Genomic DNA, 13,986 nt, shown 5'->3' with positions numbered 1-13,986 from the left:
CTCTACAAATATGTGTATAAAGGTCATGATCGGGTTGCCTATACTGTGGGCTCAGTAACACCCGACACACCTCGTGATGAGATTATTGATTTCCAAACTGGCCGTTGGGTTGCTCCACCTGAAGCTTGTTGGCGTATTTTTGCATTCCCCCTGACAGATATGCACCCTCCTGTACTTGCTCTACAATTGCATTTACCTAATTTTCAGTACACTTCATTCAAAGTAACAGACTCTTTACAAGATGTTGTAACAAATGCACGTGCCCACAAAACTATGCTTACTGAATTCTTTGTCATGAATGCAACCAACACATATGCCAAGGCACTTAATCTACTTTACAAAGAGTTCCCAAAACATTTTGTATGGGATCGGGCACACAATAATTGGAATTTTCGCAAACAAGGTTCAATAGTAGGGAGGATTGTTACAGCAAGGCCAACTGACCAAGAAAGATATTTTCTTCGCCTTCTTTTGCAGTACCGTCGTGCTCCTGTATCATACGAGGACTTAAGAACAGTTGATGGTGTTATACATGATTCATTTAGAAATGCATGTGTCGCGTTAGGATTATTAGAGAGTGATATCCATTGGTGGATTGTTTGCGAGAAGCTGCACTTTTTCAAATGCCCCATGCTTTTGCACAATTATTTGCTACCATACTTGTTTTTTGTACACCATCTGAACCTATACAACTATGGGAGATGTTCAAACAATATTGTGTCCCAATTACCACAATCTCGTCTTCATTTCCACTTTTTCCTATTGATCGTGCTTCTGCCATAATTGTAGAAAAATTCCTTCAACCATTTGGTATGCATATTCATGACTTTGGAATATGCATGCCCGAACAGTCCGAAAATGGCCTAATTGAAAAAACTTTACAACAGGCATCGCCTGCAGAATTTAACCTGGTCACACTCCCAGGAATTATTGACAAATTTAATTTACAACAACAGTTCGTCTTTAACACTATTATTGAGAAACTGCATAACAAGAAACCTTATGTCTGTTTTGTTGATGGACCAGCTGGTACTGGGAAAACTTTCTTATACACTGCTATTTTGTCATACACATCTGATCATACCATTAAATCTATTGCTGTAGCAACATCTGGAGTTGCTGCATCGCTCCTTCCTAATGGACAAACTGCCCACTCAAAATTCAAATTGCCATTGGATATTAATGAGCATAAGACTTGTCAGATAAGCAAACAGTCTACCTTAGCAAATGAGTTACGACATACCGACCTAATTATTTGGGATGAAATTTCAATGGCAAGACGTGAACTAATTGAGGCTTTTGACATTACTATGAGAGATATTATGGATAACAACATCAGTTTTGGTGGTAAAGTTATAATCTTCGGGGGGGATTTCCGTCAAATTACTCCTGTTATAAGAGACGGAACAAAGGACCAGTACATCGAAGCAAGTTGTGTATCGTCTCCTCTATTTACACATGCAGATAAGTTTCACTTAACTGTCAACATGCGAGCACAAAACGATAAATCATTTGCAGCATTTCTTGAGGAAGTAGGGAACAACTCTTGTGTAAATAACAACAAAGGAGAGATTCAGATCCCAACAACTTCATTGATTACCTTTGAAAATAATAACTTGTTGCAACTAATTGACAAGATCTACCCACATAATTTACTCCATCGAAGTTCCTCTGCTGCATTAATAGGTAGATCTATACTGACACCAACCAACGAGACAGTTGATACTATTAACAATCAAATAATTGAAAGCATGTTTGGAGAACCAATCGTACTAATTGCAAAAGATGTAACTAAAGATCCATCACAACAAGCACATTATGAAGATTACCTAAATACTTTGACACCTAATGGTATGCCACCTCATAGATTAGTTTTGAAGACAGGTGCACCAATAATGCTATTGCGTAACTTAGACCCCACAAATGGCCTTTCAAATGGTACACGGCTTGTTTGCAAGCAAATTACACGCAATCTCTTACAAGCAGAGATTGCAACTGGCCCGCAAAAAGGAACTTTATGCTTCATACCACGAATACCTTTAAAGCCTAACAATATACATGAATGCTCTGTTGAGTTCATACGTACTCAATTTCCAGTGAAGTTGTGCTTCTCAATGACCATTAACAAATCACAAGGGCAGACATTAGACGTTGTTGGAGTGTACATGAAACAACCAGTATTTATGCATGGCCAACTATATGTTGCATTATCACGAGCAAAATCTTTTGACTCTTTGCATGTCCTCATTCCTTCAGACATCAACACTGGAATGCATTGTTCTTGGACGAAAAACATAGTTTACAAGAAGCTTTTACAATTGGCTGGCATTAATATACCTCCACTTCCAAATCCCACATAGTCGGCATCCATAAGAGCCCACCTGCTACCCTTACTCCCACATTATTGTCAACAATCTATTTCTTTTTTATTCAGTTTTTGCCTTTTTTGGTCACATCTCATGCCTTCTTTAGTTTGTTTCGGGTGATTTTTCATGGATTATATTTTTATGGAGGCTTAAATCAAACATGGTAAGTTCTCTAATATTTTTATGATACACTTAATTTTGTTACTGTGAGTTACAGTTATGCTCCATTTATTTATTCATGAATCTTCTATTTCTGTCGGAATTTTCAGTCCTACTTTTTCCTACTGTTTGATGCAAGCTGATTTTTAGCCATTTATATTGTTATGCATGTATGGTTTTTTCATGTAGCATATATGTAAACTGAGTTTCTATCATCTGCACCTTATGTACGTATATTATCTCTTATAGATTGCTCTCCTATTTGTTGTCAGATGTCAACACTTTGAGTTTGTTATACCTCTGACAAAATATGTGAAGGCTATATACCACACCAGAGTATCTGATGGCATGCGCTTTCAGAAGCGATTTGAGACTAAAGAATCCAGTGTTCATAACTACGTTGGACATTCATTGTAGTTTATATTATAAAAATTACATCTTCTTATTGAGTTGTCCAATACGTGCTTAACTAGAGGAATATGGACACAATTACTCACATAAGTGACTTGGATGCTATTACATGGACAAATTCACATTAGCGTTCTGTAAAGGTATGATATTCATTCGAAATTTCGTAAATGACTATAGAAGAATTAACTTGTCTATTGTACTAAAGAGTGGGGATGTACTTACCTATGAATGTAATTGCTTATTTGCTTATTATATTGTTTATTTGGTATTATTATACACTTAAATACAGTGACATTAGAGATTCTAAGATCAGTGTCATTCACAGGCTAAGACAGGGCACTGGTTTGTTAGTGAATCAGTGTTTCTTGCTCTCCTACACCGTTTAGAATACAATTAAATACTAATTATTGCGTTTCAAATTAGGTAATGATCTTGTATTTAATTCTTCAGCTCTGATCCAAACATTTTCGAACATCTAAGATCAGAACTGAGCATCGAAGATCCTGCTAAGATATAGTATCAACCGGTAATTTATCAAAGAAATCAACAATAGTTTTAATCTAAATTCGTATTGTAGTGGTGATCAAACTTGTCATTACATGACATTTTTTATCATTATTCCAATTTTCCTTCGTAACGAGATTGTTCCCCTTAATGTTAACAATGAATAATTTATGCATTGTGTTTGCTTTCAAATGACTATACAGTAAACATTTTTTTTTATATTGTGTTATGTATTGATTTATTTAGCAATACGGAAATTATATTTCAATCTTCCTAAGCTAATCTTCTTTGTATATGTCCTGCTTATCACTTGCTATTGGACAATGTTGTACAGGAAATGCTGTGAATGAATCAATCCATATACACAACCATAGATGTTTCAAAGTCCATTAATGGTTTACAGATCAAGTATGTGGATATATTACCATTGTTGTTTGTCAGCACTGATATCTAGATTAATGGGAGATAACTGCCTACAGTACCGGATTTCAGGCAGAAGATTTTTGCTGCCGACAGCATACTCTTTGCTAAACTGGAATACATTTACTTAACGACCGAAAACTTTTATTTACATATATAATGCATATGTTGTTCCATTACAGCCTTACATTAATTTAGTCCATACTTATTTGGTATACAACAAAGTCTAATGTGGTCTTAATCCCTAGAACCATTTATTCTCAACATGATTTTTGTATGATAGAATAAAATCCATTCTACAGCTGCAACTCCAAAAATTCTGGGGGCAAGATTTTTAGTGCAACATCACTTTCATAATGATGAAACATGCATTATCTCATCAGCTTGATCCTTGTTAAGATTAATATTGAATGATTACAACTGATATCTTCGTTTTTATATACTGTGTTATCACCTCTGCGTCTATGTGTTTTTTTTTTCCCGCTCAGTGTGTCAAAGTTTTTTAACGATTTTTAGGCAACAATTTCATCATTTTTGAACAAGTAGAATCCAACTGAAGAAAAGATTATAACCAACATGATATGTTTTTCAACATAGAAAGTTTCGCTCGTGTGCCTATTCCCTAATGCAAGGTATGTTGCCCTGAATAAGTCTTAAAGTAGATAATCACCACTTCTGTATTCAATAAGCAAGCATTTACCACTCAATACCCTAACAAATACTAATAACAGAAAACATTTACAATCCAAAACCAAAATCAATTGACCAATTTACAGATAATAATTAACCATAACAAAATAATAACGTGATAATAATTAAAATAACTACCATTTCAACCCGTGCTATGCACGAGTGCATACATAATTAAAATATTTAGAAATGAATTAATCAACTATTAATCATAACTATTTCTAAAATAGTATTATATTATACATGTATATTTAAATGTTAATTTTTATTTGACAATAATTAAAATAATTAACTATATTTATTATTAAACTATTGAAATAAAATAAAAATAAAAATATAAAATACAAAATTAATTTTAATTGAATCTATCATTGAAATTTGTACTCAATTAATAAATATATAAATTTAATTTCAAACAATATATAATGAACAATATTATATTATCCAATATCTTTATATAAGATAATATAAATAAAAAGTAAAATAAAAATTATAGAGAAGAAATATAAAATATAATTATTGTTGAGCATAAAAAAAAAAATAATAATAATAAATAATGGCAGTAGGATGCTGGACCGGTCAGGATATAAACCGAATGGCCCACAAGTCGGGAAAAAAAATGTTGGACAGGCGCAGATGTCTATGAAGACGAAGGTCGGGCAAGGAAGAAGTATGGACAGACGCGGAGGTTTGTGTAGAGGACAGTCTGTCCATCTAAGGAGATAAGACAAATAAAGCCGGTCGGTTGCTCTGTAGTCGGGACCGCAGTCGGTTGCTCTGTGTTCGGGACCACAGTTGGTTGGTCTGCCAACCCTTCTCCTGTCGACACGTGTTCTCATCCGACCACAGTGTCATTCTCACTTTCTACAATATCTAACTCCCTGGACCGACCGCAGACTTTCCGCTTTATTGATCCAACTGCAAACCTCCCGACTTACAAACCCCCCGACCTCAGCATTTCCCGACCTGATGACCTTCCCACCTACGGACTTTCCGTCCCAACGACCTTCCGACCTGAGGATTTCCCGACCTGGGGACCTCAAGACCTGGGACCTTCCGACCTGAGCACTTACCGACCTGCAGAGCTCCGACCTGGGTATCTCCAGACCGGAGGACCTCCCGACTGGAGGACCTTCCGACCTCCAAACGTCCCAACGTGGGGACCTTTCGACCTGCGAACTTCCCGACTTCCAGACCTCCCGACGTGAGGACCTTCCGCCCTGCGACCCTCCCGACCTGAGGACCTTTCCAACCCGCAATTTCCTTAGAAATATATCTACTATTCCTGACTTTCCAACAGGGCCCCTCCGCCAGTTTCATCAAGTGCATTCCTAGACACATTTTTCTTTTTACCCTAAGCTTTTTAACATAATTCAAAATTTCATATGTAACAATTTTAGTATTCTACATTACTTAGAAATCCCTAATCTCAGGGAGATATTTCTCTATTTTCAAAATTTACTTTTTATTGTTGAAAAACTGCATCAACAGTTATATTAATTAATATATCTTTATACGAATATTATATTTATACTTTACAGAAAGTTAAGGTAAGTTTACATTTGTTACATAAAAATCCGACAACACACATTACATAAGAAGCGCTTTGAAGGCGGTTACTAGGTCGGCCCATTTCTGTTGAGTGCGCGCCATTCTTCTTTGATTGACGGCACTTTCGTGCTCCTGGATCATCCTTGACCGAGTACTGGCTTGGAGTTGGTCATGCAGGCTGGCGCAACTCCGGCACTGCTCCTCCACCAGGCGACTATCTTCCTGAATGCAGCCTTCTAATGACTCCAGCTGTTTCTGAAGGTTCTCGAGTTCCTTCATTTTTTGAGAGATTTCAGCTCTCAAATGATGGCGCACTTGCTGGTGTTCAGTCAACCTACTAGAAGCTTCATTCAGTACCGCTGTCGCCTTTGACAGAGACGCCTCAATGATTGCAGTGTCAGGAATGGCCTGAGATGATGCAGAGTCGGATGATGCGGGTCGAATCAAAGGCAGGTCGATTTGAAGTTCAATGATCCTCTCCATCATCCAACTGAGAATTGGTGCCATGACAGACTCAGTAGGAGTCTGCACCAATAAATCAACAACCACCTGACGTAGAGAATTTACATCTTCAGAGCTCAGATCAGCCAACGAAACATCGACGCAGCGCAGTACTACTGGTGTGGCAGATTCCAGTAATGGCACTTTGCTCAGGAAACTAAGCTCACGGGTTGCCTGTTCAACTACCTCACAGTGATTAAAGATTCACAAGTTAAAATTAGGTAATGGAGTTATATGGACGTTACCTGGTGGAGAACGGCCGTAGCTTCAGAAGGAGTTAGCAAAACCGGAGTTAGTGAGGCAGGGCCAGAAAGGTTCCTCATCTGACCAACCGATTCGGCGGCTGCGGGTAGAGGACCTATAAAGCCTGGCTCAGAACCCTAAAAATGTAAAACGTCAACTCAAAGACAATTGAGATTAGCATACGGAGATGAAGACAAAGAAAAATACTAACCACGACTTCGCTGCTCTGATTAACAGAAGGGTCGCCCGACTCTGAAGAAGAGACGTCGACTGCTTCAAAATGTTGGACTGGTACAAGGTCTGCTTGGACTGGTTCAGGGTTTGCTTGGACTGGTTTAGGGTCTGCTTGGACTGATGCAAGGATCGGCGGTCCTGGTTCTGCGTTCGGTTGAACCAGGTCAGGGACCGCTGGCGGTTGCTGTTCAGTGATCGGTGGTTCGACCACCGAATCGGCTGCCGCAGGTCCCTGAGATAAGGAATATAAGTTAGACTCTAGATACAAAACATTATCTCACAACATGCTAAATGCTCACCGGGAGCACACGCGGCTGAGGAAGGGTAGATGTGGATGAGCCAATCACCATGACTGTCGGGTCCTCTTCCCGACGAATCACTGAGGGTCCCGCCGATGGGTTGACGGAACTTTGGCCGACCGGCATTTCCGGTTCGGACTGGGAGGAGGTGGATGAAGACATCTGCCTCAACGTCCGGTCCTTGTCAAGACGCATCACGGGCAGCTCCTTCGGTATACCGCCCAATTGTTCACCACTCCGGGCTGCAGTCGGAAAAGAAGTTGCCTGCGCGCAGGTAAAGAGGTAAAGTTAGAAACCATAATTACGAGAAATGAAAGACTTTGGGGGGATTACCTCAGGGACGGATACTGAGTCGCTTCGCAAAGCAGCTGGTAGGGCAGATGCCAACGTAGTTGGTCGGGTGGTTGGCTGATCGGTTACGTTGGCGCATGCTGGATCAACCGACCTATCTGTTCCATGTTCAGCAGTCTGGTCAGCTAGTTTCTCAGCAAGCGAGTCTGAGGAAAAAACTTTTCAAAAATAAATTGAAGAAAAAAACACAATTAAGTTACCATTTATACTTACCCATGTATCGCCGCACATTGGCAGGCATCCAGATTGGGTCCACAGGTAGGGACACCAAATAATCCTCTATCGCCTGCCGATCATATACCAGTCGTGTGGTGGCTTTCGGTCGGGCGGGTCTTTTCCTCGTTGGAGCGCTGGGGCCTTCTGCGGGAGCCGCCCGTTTGCTCCTCATCACCGTAGCAGGAGTTCGCGACCCCAAAGCAAGTGCTGGAGGAGGGGTTAATATCGCCAGCAATTGGTCACTTGGAGGCGCTACCACTGCCCAGGTATCCGACCACCAAGACGGAAAGGTTTCCACCGTCTTGGGGTCACGGTGAAAAGGAAGGTAGGAGTTGGAAGTTATGTACGAAATGAGCTGGGAGAGATAAGGTGAAATCAAAGAAGGGGTAACTCGCCCGTCCGGGCTCTGAGTTATTAGGTGTGGACGGGCGAGTGGACCCGGTAAACCTTGACAGCAGCCGAACTATCGAGACAAAAATTGCGGCTGATAGTTAAAAGTATGAAAAGACTTACGGTTTCTCTTATCAAACTTGGGACTAGAAAAAAGAGACCGTGGTTTCAGAGCTGAGTCCCAACAATGAGGATAAGTCGGGTGAGGCAAAGGGTCTGGATATGACAAGGGGTAATTGGTTTCCGAGTAAGGCCAAAAAAGTTCAGTAAGATACTGAACGTAAAGCTCATAGACAAAAAATTTTGAGTTTGTACGGTCGCCCGAAAGAATAGCCGCAATTACACGGTCAGAAGGAGAAAGACTGGAAGAGTTTGGAGTTAGCTGAGCAAGGGCTAAACCAAGAGATCTACGAGGGTTCGGGGTAATGAGCACCCGACCACAAAAGGCGTTCGGAAAATAGAGTCTCAGCCAAAGCTCCAAAAACCAAAAAGGACCAGACGCAGCTGTGTCCGCCCGCTTCGTATCTACTAGACGGTCGCTAACTCTGGATAACCCCTCATACAAATTGGCCAAAAAGAGGGTCCCTAAAAAAAAGAAGCGACCAGTGGCTAAGTGGATGGCTAAGTCAAGTTGCGAGGTCAAGATTGATTTGGAGGGAGAAAGAATTATATATCTGAAGAAAGGAGCAGAAAAGAAGGTTCAACATAAAAACAAATATATAAAACTAAATTACAAAGAGGAAATTCTATACCTGCATAGCCAGAACAGCAGAAAAGCGGTGTGCTCCAAGGCAGTTACTGGAGAACCCTCTGTACCCCGAAAGCGTAGGACAAAGTTGGTCCAGCTACGTTCCCTCTCAGGTATGCGCGCAAGCGACCAGCCTTCATGGTCGGGCGCTAGTTCTTGCCCATCCAACGACCCAAGGACAGGGTCGTCACCAACCACGGGGAGGTGGGCAATCATAGCCACATCCATCAGGGTTGGGCCCATGGGGCCAGTTGGGAGAAGGAAAACACCCAGTTGGGCATTCCAAAAGGCAGCCATAGCAAAAAGAACTTTTTCGTGAAGATACAACGGTTGAGTCGCTAGAAAAATGGCCTTATCAATCCCTTGTCGTTGCCATTGTTCAAGAAAAACAGGATATAGCCTCGAATACCAAGAACGAAAGGCATCTTTGGGATCGGTAAGATGTGTTTTAATATGATCATTAATGCATTCGGGTTTGAAATCAGGACTGTTAATAACTAAGGGAGTTACAGAACAGATAATACTCTTCATACGAACAGCATCCTCAGAAGATGTACAATAAGGACGAACAGTGGGAGTAAGAACAGAAGAAGAAACAAAAGGGATTTCTGGATATGAACCATCAAAAGGTAGAGCTGGGACGTACTGGTTAGCCATGGTTGAAAGCAGCAAAGCGCGAAAAGACGAACACAAAGTATTGGATTGCAAAAGCAGAAAAGCAATTAGAACGCGTAAGGAAGAAGATGAAGACGAAGGGGATTTAAGTAAGGTTTTTCTGCAAAAACCCCTAATTAAACACGTAATGATCATCTGACTCCCTCAACAAATCACATCTCACATTGATCGAGAAATGACGGCAGGGAGTCCGGCGGGAAAAGCCAAATTGTTAAATAATTTAGGGTTTCTTTCGGCGTGTGGTGACAATCTAACAAATGAAAGTGGGCTTCTAGGGGGCCCATTCAAGAGAAACACCTGTTCAGATCCTACCAGGCGAAAAACTAACTCTTTCGACCGACCTCAATAGGCCCGACCTTCTTATCGTCTGTCTCATCTTCCTTGCCCGACCTTCCTTGGACGAACCTTGCTATAACCAACCTCCTTCCAAACCCTGCTACATTATCATCAATATTATTATTTTTTGTATGTAACAAATATCTATTATATAATTTATTATATTTCTTTCCCTCATTTTTTTATCCCAACCGACTACCTAACGGACGGTTCTCCTCCTTGTCATCCGACCAATTCAGTATATATATCATTTTGTAAAAAATAATTTTTTAACAAAATAGAAAAAAATTATCGAAAGAAAAATATATATTTTTTAAATTCGTTGGTTCCACAAATATAAAAAATATAAATTTATATAATTTATTATATTTTTTTCTCTCATCATTCTATCCCAAACGACTACCTACCGGACGTTTCTTCTCCTTTTCATCCGACTAATTAAGTATATAAATGATCTTATACAGAATCATTTTTTAATAAAATAGAAAAAAAAAAGTACTATCTAAAGAAAATATATATTGTTGAAAATTCGTTCGTTATACAGATATAAAAAATATATATTTATATAATTAATTTCTCATCTTTCTAAACCAAACAAATCATTGGTCGCCCAATCAAGCAACCACCATCTGGTCATTTCAATCAGCTAAACAACCATTCGTCCAGATGATTCATTGGTCGCATTAACAAGCGACCACCATACGTCGCCTTGAAATGGCCGAACAACCATTTCTCCAGAGGATTTATTGGTCGCTACAATCAAGCGACTGAACTACTGTTCACAAATATGGCCAACCAATTAACAGACCTTTCTTCGGACAACCTCCGTATGGGCCGTTTTATCCTTCTGTCGGTCTTTTCCTCTTGTCCGACCACGTACCGTTCATCCCATTCTTCTTCGCAGGAACTGACTTACTCCGAAGTCGGCATTAACCGACCACCATATAAGCCGATCTCCGTGTCGTCCGACTCGACCGACCGCAGACCGCCCGCTTTGCTCAACCGACTGTCGACCATCTGACCTATTTAAACGACTGAGAAGCAACCGACCCCCGATCAGCCAACTGAGAACCAACCAACCGTGGATCAACCGACAACCAAACAGAATCCTCTGCTCGCATTATCTCCTTAGATGGACGACTGGTCCAACCGACCTCCTTTTGACTCTACTACCATACCGTCTTACCTTTGCCCGTCCGTGGGCCAACCAACCAACTTACTTTCATCGAACTACAGACCAACGGACCAACTTCCTTTTGTCAGACTCCAAACCAACTGACTTGCCTATCCGACTGCGTACCATTCCATCTCCATCTTCGCCAGACTTCCTCTTTCAACCGACCTCTGAGCCGTTTAGCTTATATTCAGACCCATCCACAACCGTACTACGGTTATTAATTATTATTATTATTATTTTTTCTGCCCAACAAGAATAATAATAATAATAATAATAATAATAATAATAATAATAATGGTTGAAATAGAAAAAAAGTAATGCATTTATGATAATGAATACCCAAAAAAACAGACTCTGATACGACCAATCATTTAAATAAACACACAATTTACAAAAATACTAACTGCAATCACATCCCTTACCTTAAATTCAGCTACAAAGTTAATCTACATACGTAACTATATCTACTAGAGTCAATCTACCTGACCAAAATAAACACATAGAACCTGCCACTCACTAACTTCTATCACCTCTTACATAAAAAAATGTGTCACTCACTAACTTCTATCACTTCTTACATAAAAAAGTGTCACTCACTAACTTCTATCACTTCTTACATAAAAGTTGCCACTCTAACACAGCAACCACTCTAACAAAGCAACACGCCAACAACATCCATTTAATTATAAAGACAATATTGACTTTCAATATGTGCTACATTCTTCCGTAGCTTTTCTTTTTCACACGGTTCATCACTCTTCCATCAATTCTCCTTACTGCTAATCACTACAAGCCAATGGCCAACGACATAACACCCATAACTGATTTAACCATGGAAAATATAAACTGGACAGTCCATGCGTTACTCGTAGAGATGTCCGCTATCAGAACAGCCAAGACCAGTGAAAAGCCCTACAGACGATACGTCTTTGTTGACACGCAGGTATTCAAACAATCCTACTTATAAAAATAATTGATTGAATTTATATACTACTATCTAAATTTTACATTTAATATACTTTATCTAATATTGAATAAAATTTAAAATTAGTCATATTTACAATGCTAATAATTTACTATTAGTTATTGTTACGTACGAAATTTAGAATTAGGTTAAAAGCCCAAGGTAAAAAGAAGAATGGGCCTAGCAATAGGGTTGATTGAACTGGCTGAAGGACACCGTGAGGAAATCAAGGAAAATAGATTTATTTCTAAGGAAAATACAAGACGGAAGGTCCTCAGGTCGGTAGGTCCTCAAGACGGAAGGTCCTCAAGACGGAAGGTCCTCAGGGCGGAAAGACCTCAAGTCGGAAGGTCTTCAGGTCGGGAGGTCCTCAAGATGGAAAGACCTCAGGTCGGAAGGTCTTCAGGTCGGGAGGTCCTCAAGATGGAAAGACCTCAGGTCGGAAGGATCTCAGGTCGGTAGGTCCTCAAGACGGAAAGACCTCAGGTCGGAAGGTCTTCAGGTCGGGAGGTCCTCAAGACGGAAAGTCATCAGGACGGAAGGTCTTCAGGTCGGTAGGTCCTCAAGACGGAAAGTCATCAGGACGGGAAGTCCGCAGGTCGGGAGGCTTTCAGGTCGGGAAAAGGAAGAAAGGTAAGATCTCAAGAATTGATCCAAATCCAGACCGAAGTCGGGCAGATGCGGAGGTTTTCGGTCGAAGACGGAGGGCGGCTGATGCGGAGGTCGGCCCAAGTGAGGTCGGACGAAGAAGCAGGTCGGGCGAAGGACGAAGTCGGGCCAAAAGAGCGGAAGGTCTGTGGTCGGCTCAAAGAGTGAAATATAAGGATAATTTTGGTCTGCTGAGGACACGTGTCAGCATGAAAAGGGTTGGAAGACGGTTGGGAAGGAGACGTTGTAACCGTTCGGGTGACGGTTTTCAGTACGGTTTCCCAGAGAATATTTAAAGGTCTGAATCATCATTTGGCAAGATATCTTCAATCAACTTCAACAAAGCAAAGTCAGATTTGGGGATCACCACTTTAAATTTCAGTCTTTTATTTTCCAGTTTATTTTCTGTACGTTACAGTGTTTAGAGATTCCTAATCTCAGGCACTAATTAATCAAGTTTAAGGATATTTTCTATATCTTTGAATTTTACTTTATTTTTGTTGAAAAATTACATCAACAGTTATTTTATAGTAGAAGAAAATTGATAAATCAATTTTATACATTACTAATTAGTTTTTTCGGGGTTAACTATCTTATTTACTTATTTTGTAGGGCACCAAACTCTTGACGTGTGCCTTTTCTGCGGACATGGAAGCATATGATCATTGTTTAAAACTCTTTAAGACCTACGAGATATTTGCTAAACAAGGCAAAGACTACAAGACGGATCTACCAAACTTCAACTCTGAAATCCAGCTCTATCTCAACAGACACTGCAGCATCGTTCTTGTCGAAACTGATCCCATATCTTCTCTAACTGGAAAGCCATCTTTCAAAAAGCTCTCATGCATTGTTGATTGCCTAGCAACAAATGAGTACATCGGTATAACTCCTATTATGTTTATGCTATAATTCATTTGCTTGTCCATATTTTTGCATTTATACCTAATATATGATACATATCAAACATATGTGATCGGTGTACTGATAGATGTTGCAGAACAAAAGCAAAGAAACAAACGTCAACAACCGAGCTCTTCCAACATTATAGGAAATCGTGTTCAAGAGATTGTAATTGTAACTGAGGAGTAGCATAGATTCAA

At 40.0% G+C, this 13,986-nt stretch overlaps 1 protein-coding gene across 1 annotated transcript; it reads left to right on the top strand.

Annotated features, from left to right (window-relative positions):
* The first annotated feature begins 701 nt into the window (after positions 1-701).
* On the top strand, positions 702-2,360 carry LOC127264705 (ATP-dependent DNA helicase PIF1-like). Its single transcript, XM_051294206.1, has one exon. It carries the CDS (start codon positions 702-704, stop codon positions 2,358-2,360), a length of 1,659 nt encoding a protein of 552 aa, XP_051150163.1.
* The last annotated feature ends 11,626 nt before the right edge of the window (positions 2,361-13,986 follow it).

Source organism: Andrographis paniculata, unplaced genomic scaffold, assembly GCF_009805555.1.
Source record: "Andrographis paniculata isolate CXL003 unplaced genomic scaffold, ASM980555v1 Contig71END, whole genome shotgun sequence".
Classification (NCBI taxonomy): domain Eukaryota; kingdom Viridiplantae; phylum Streptophyta; class Magnoliopsida; order Lamiales; family Acanthaceae; genus Andrographis; species Andrographis paniculata.
This window is presented reverse-complemented; position numbering and strand designations above follow the sequence as displayed.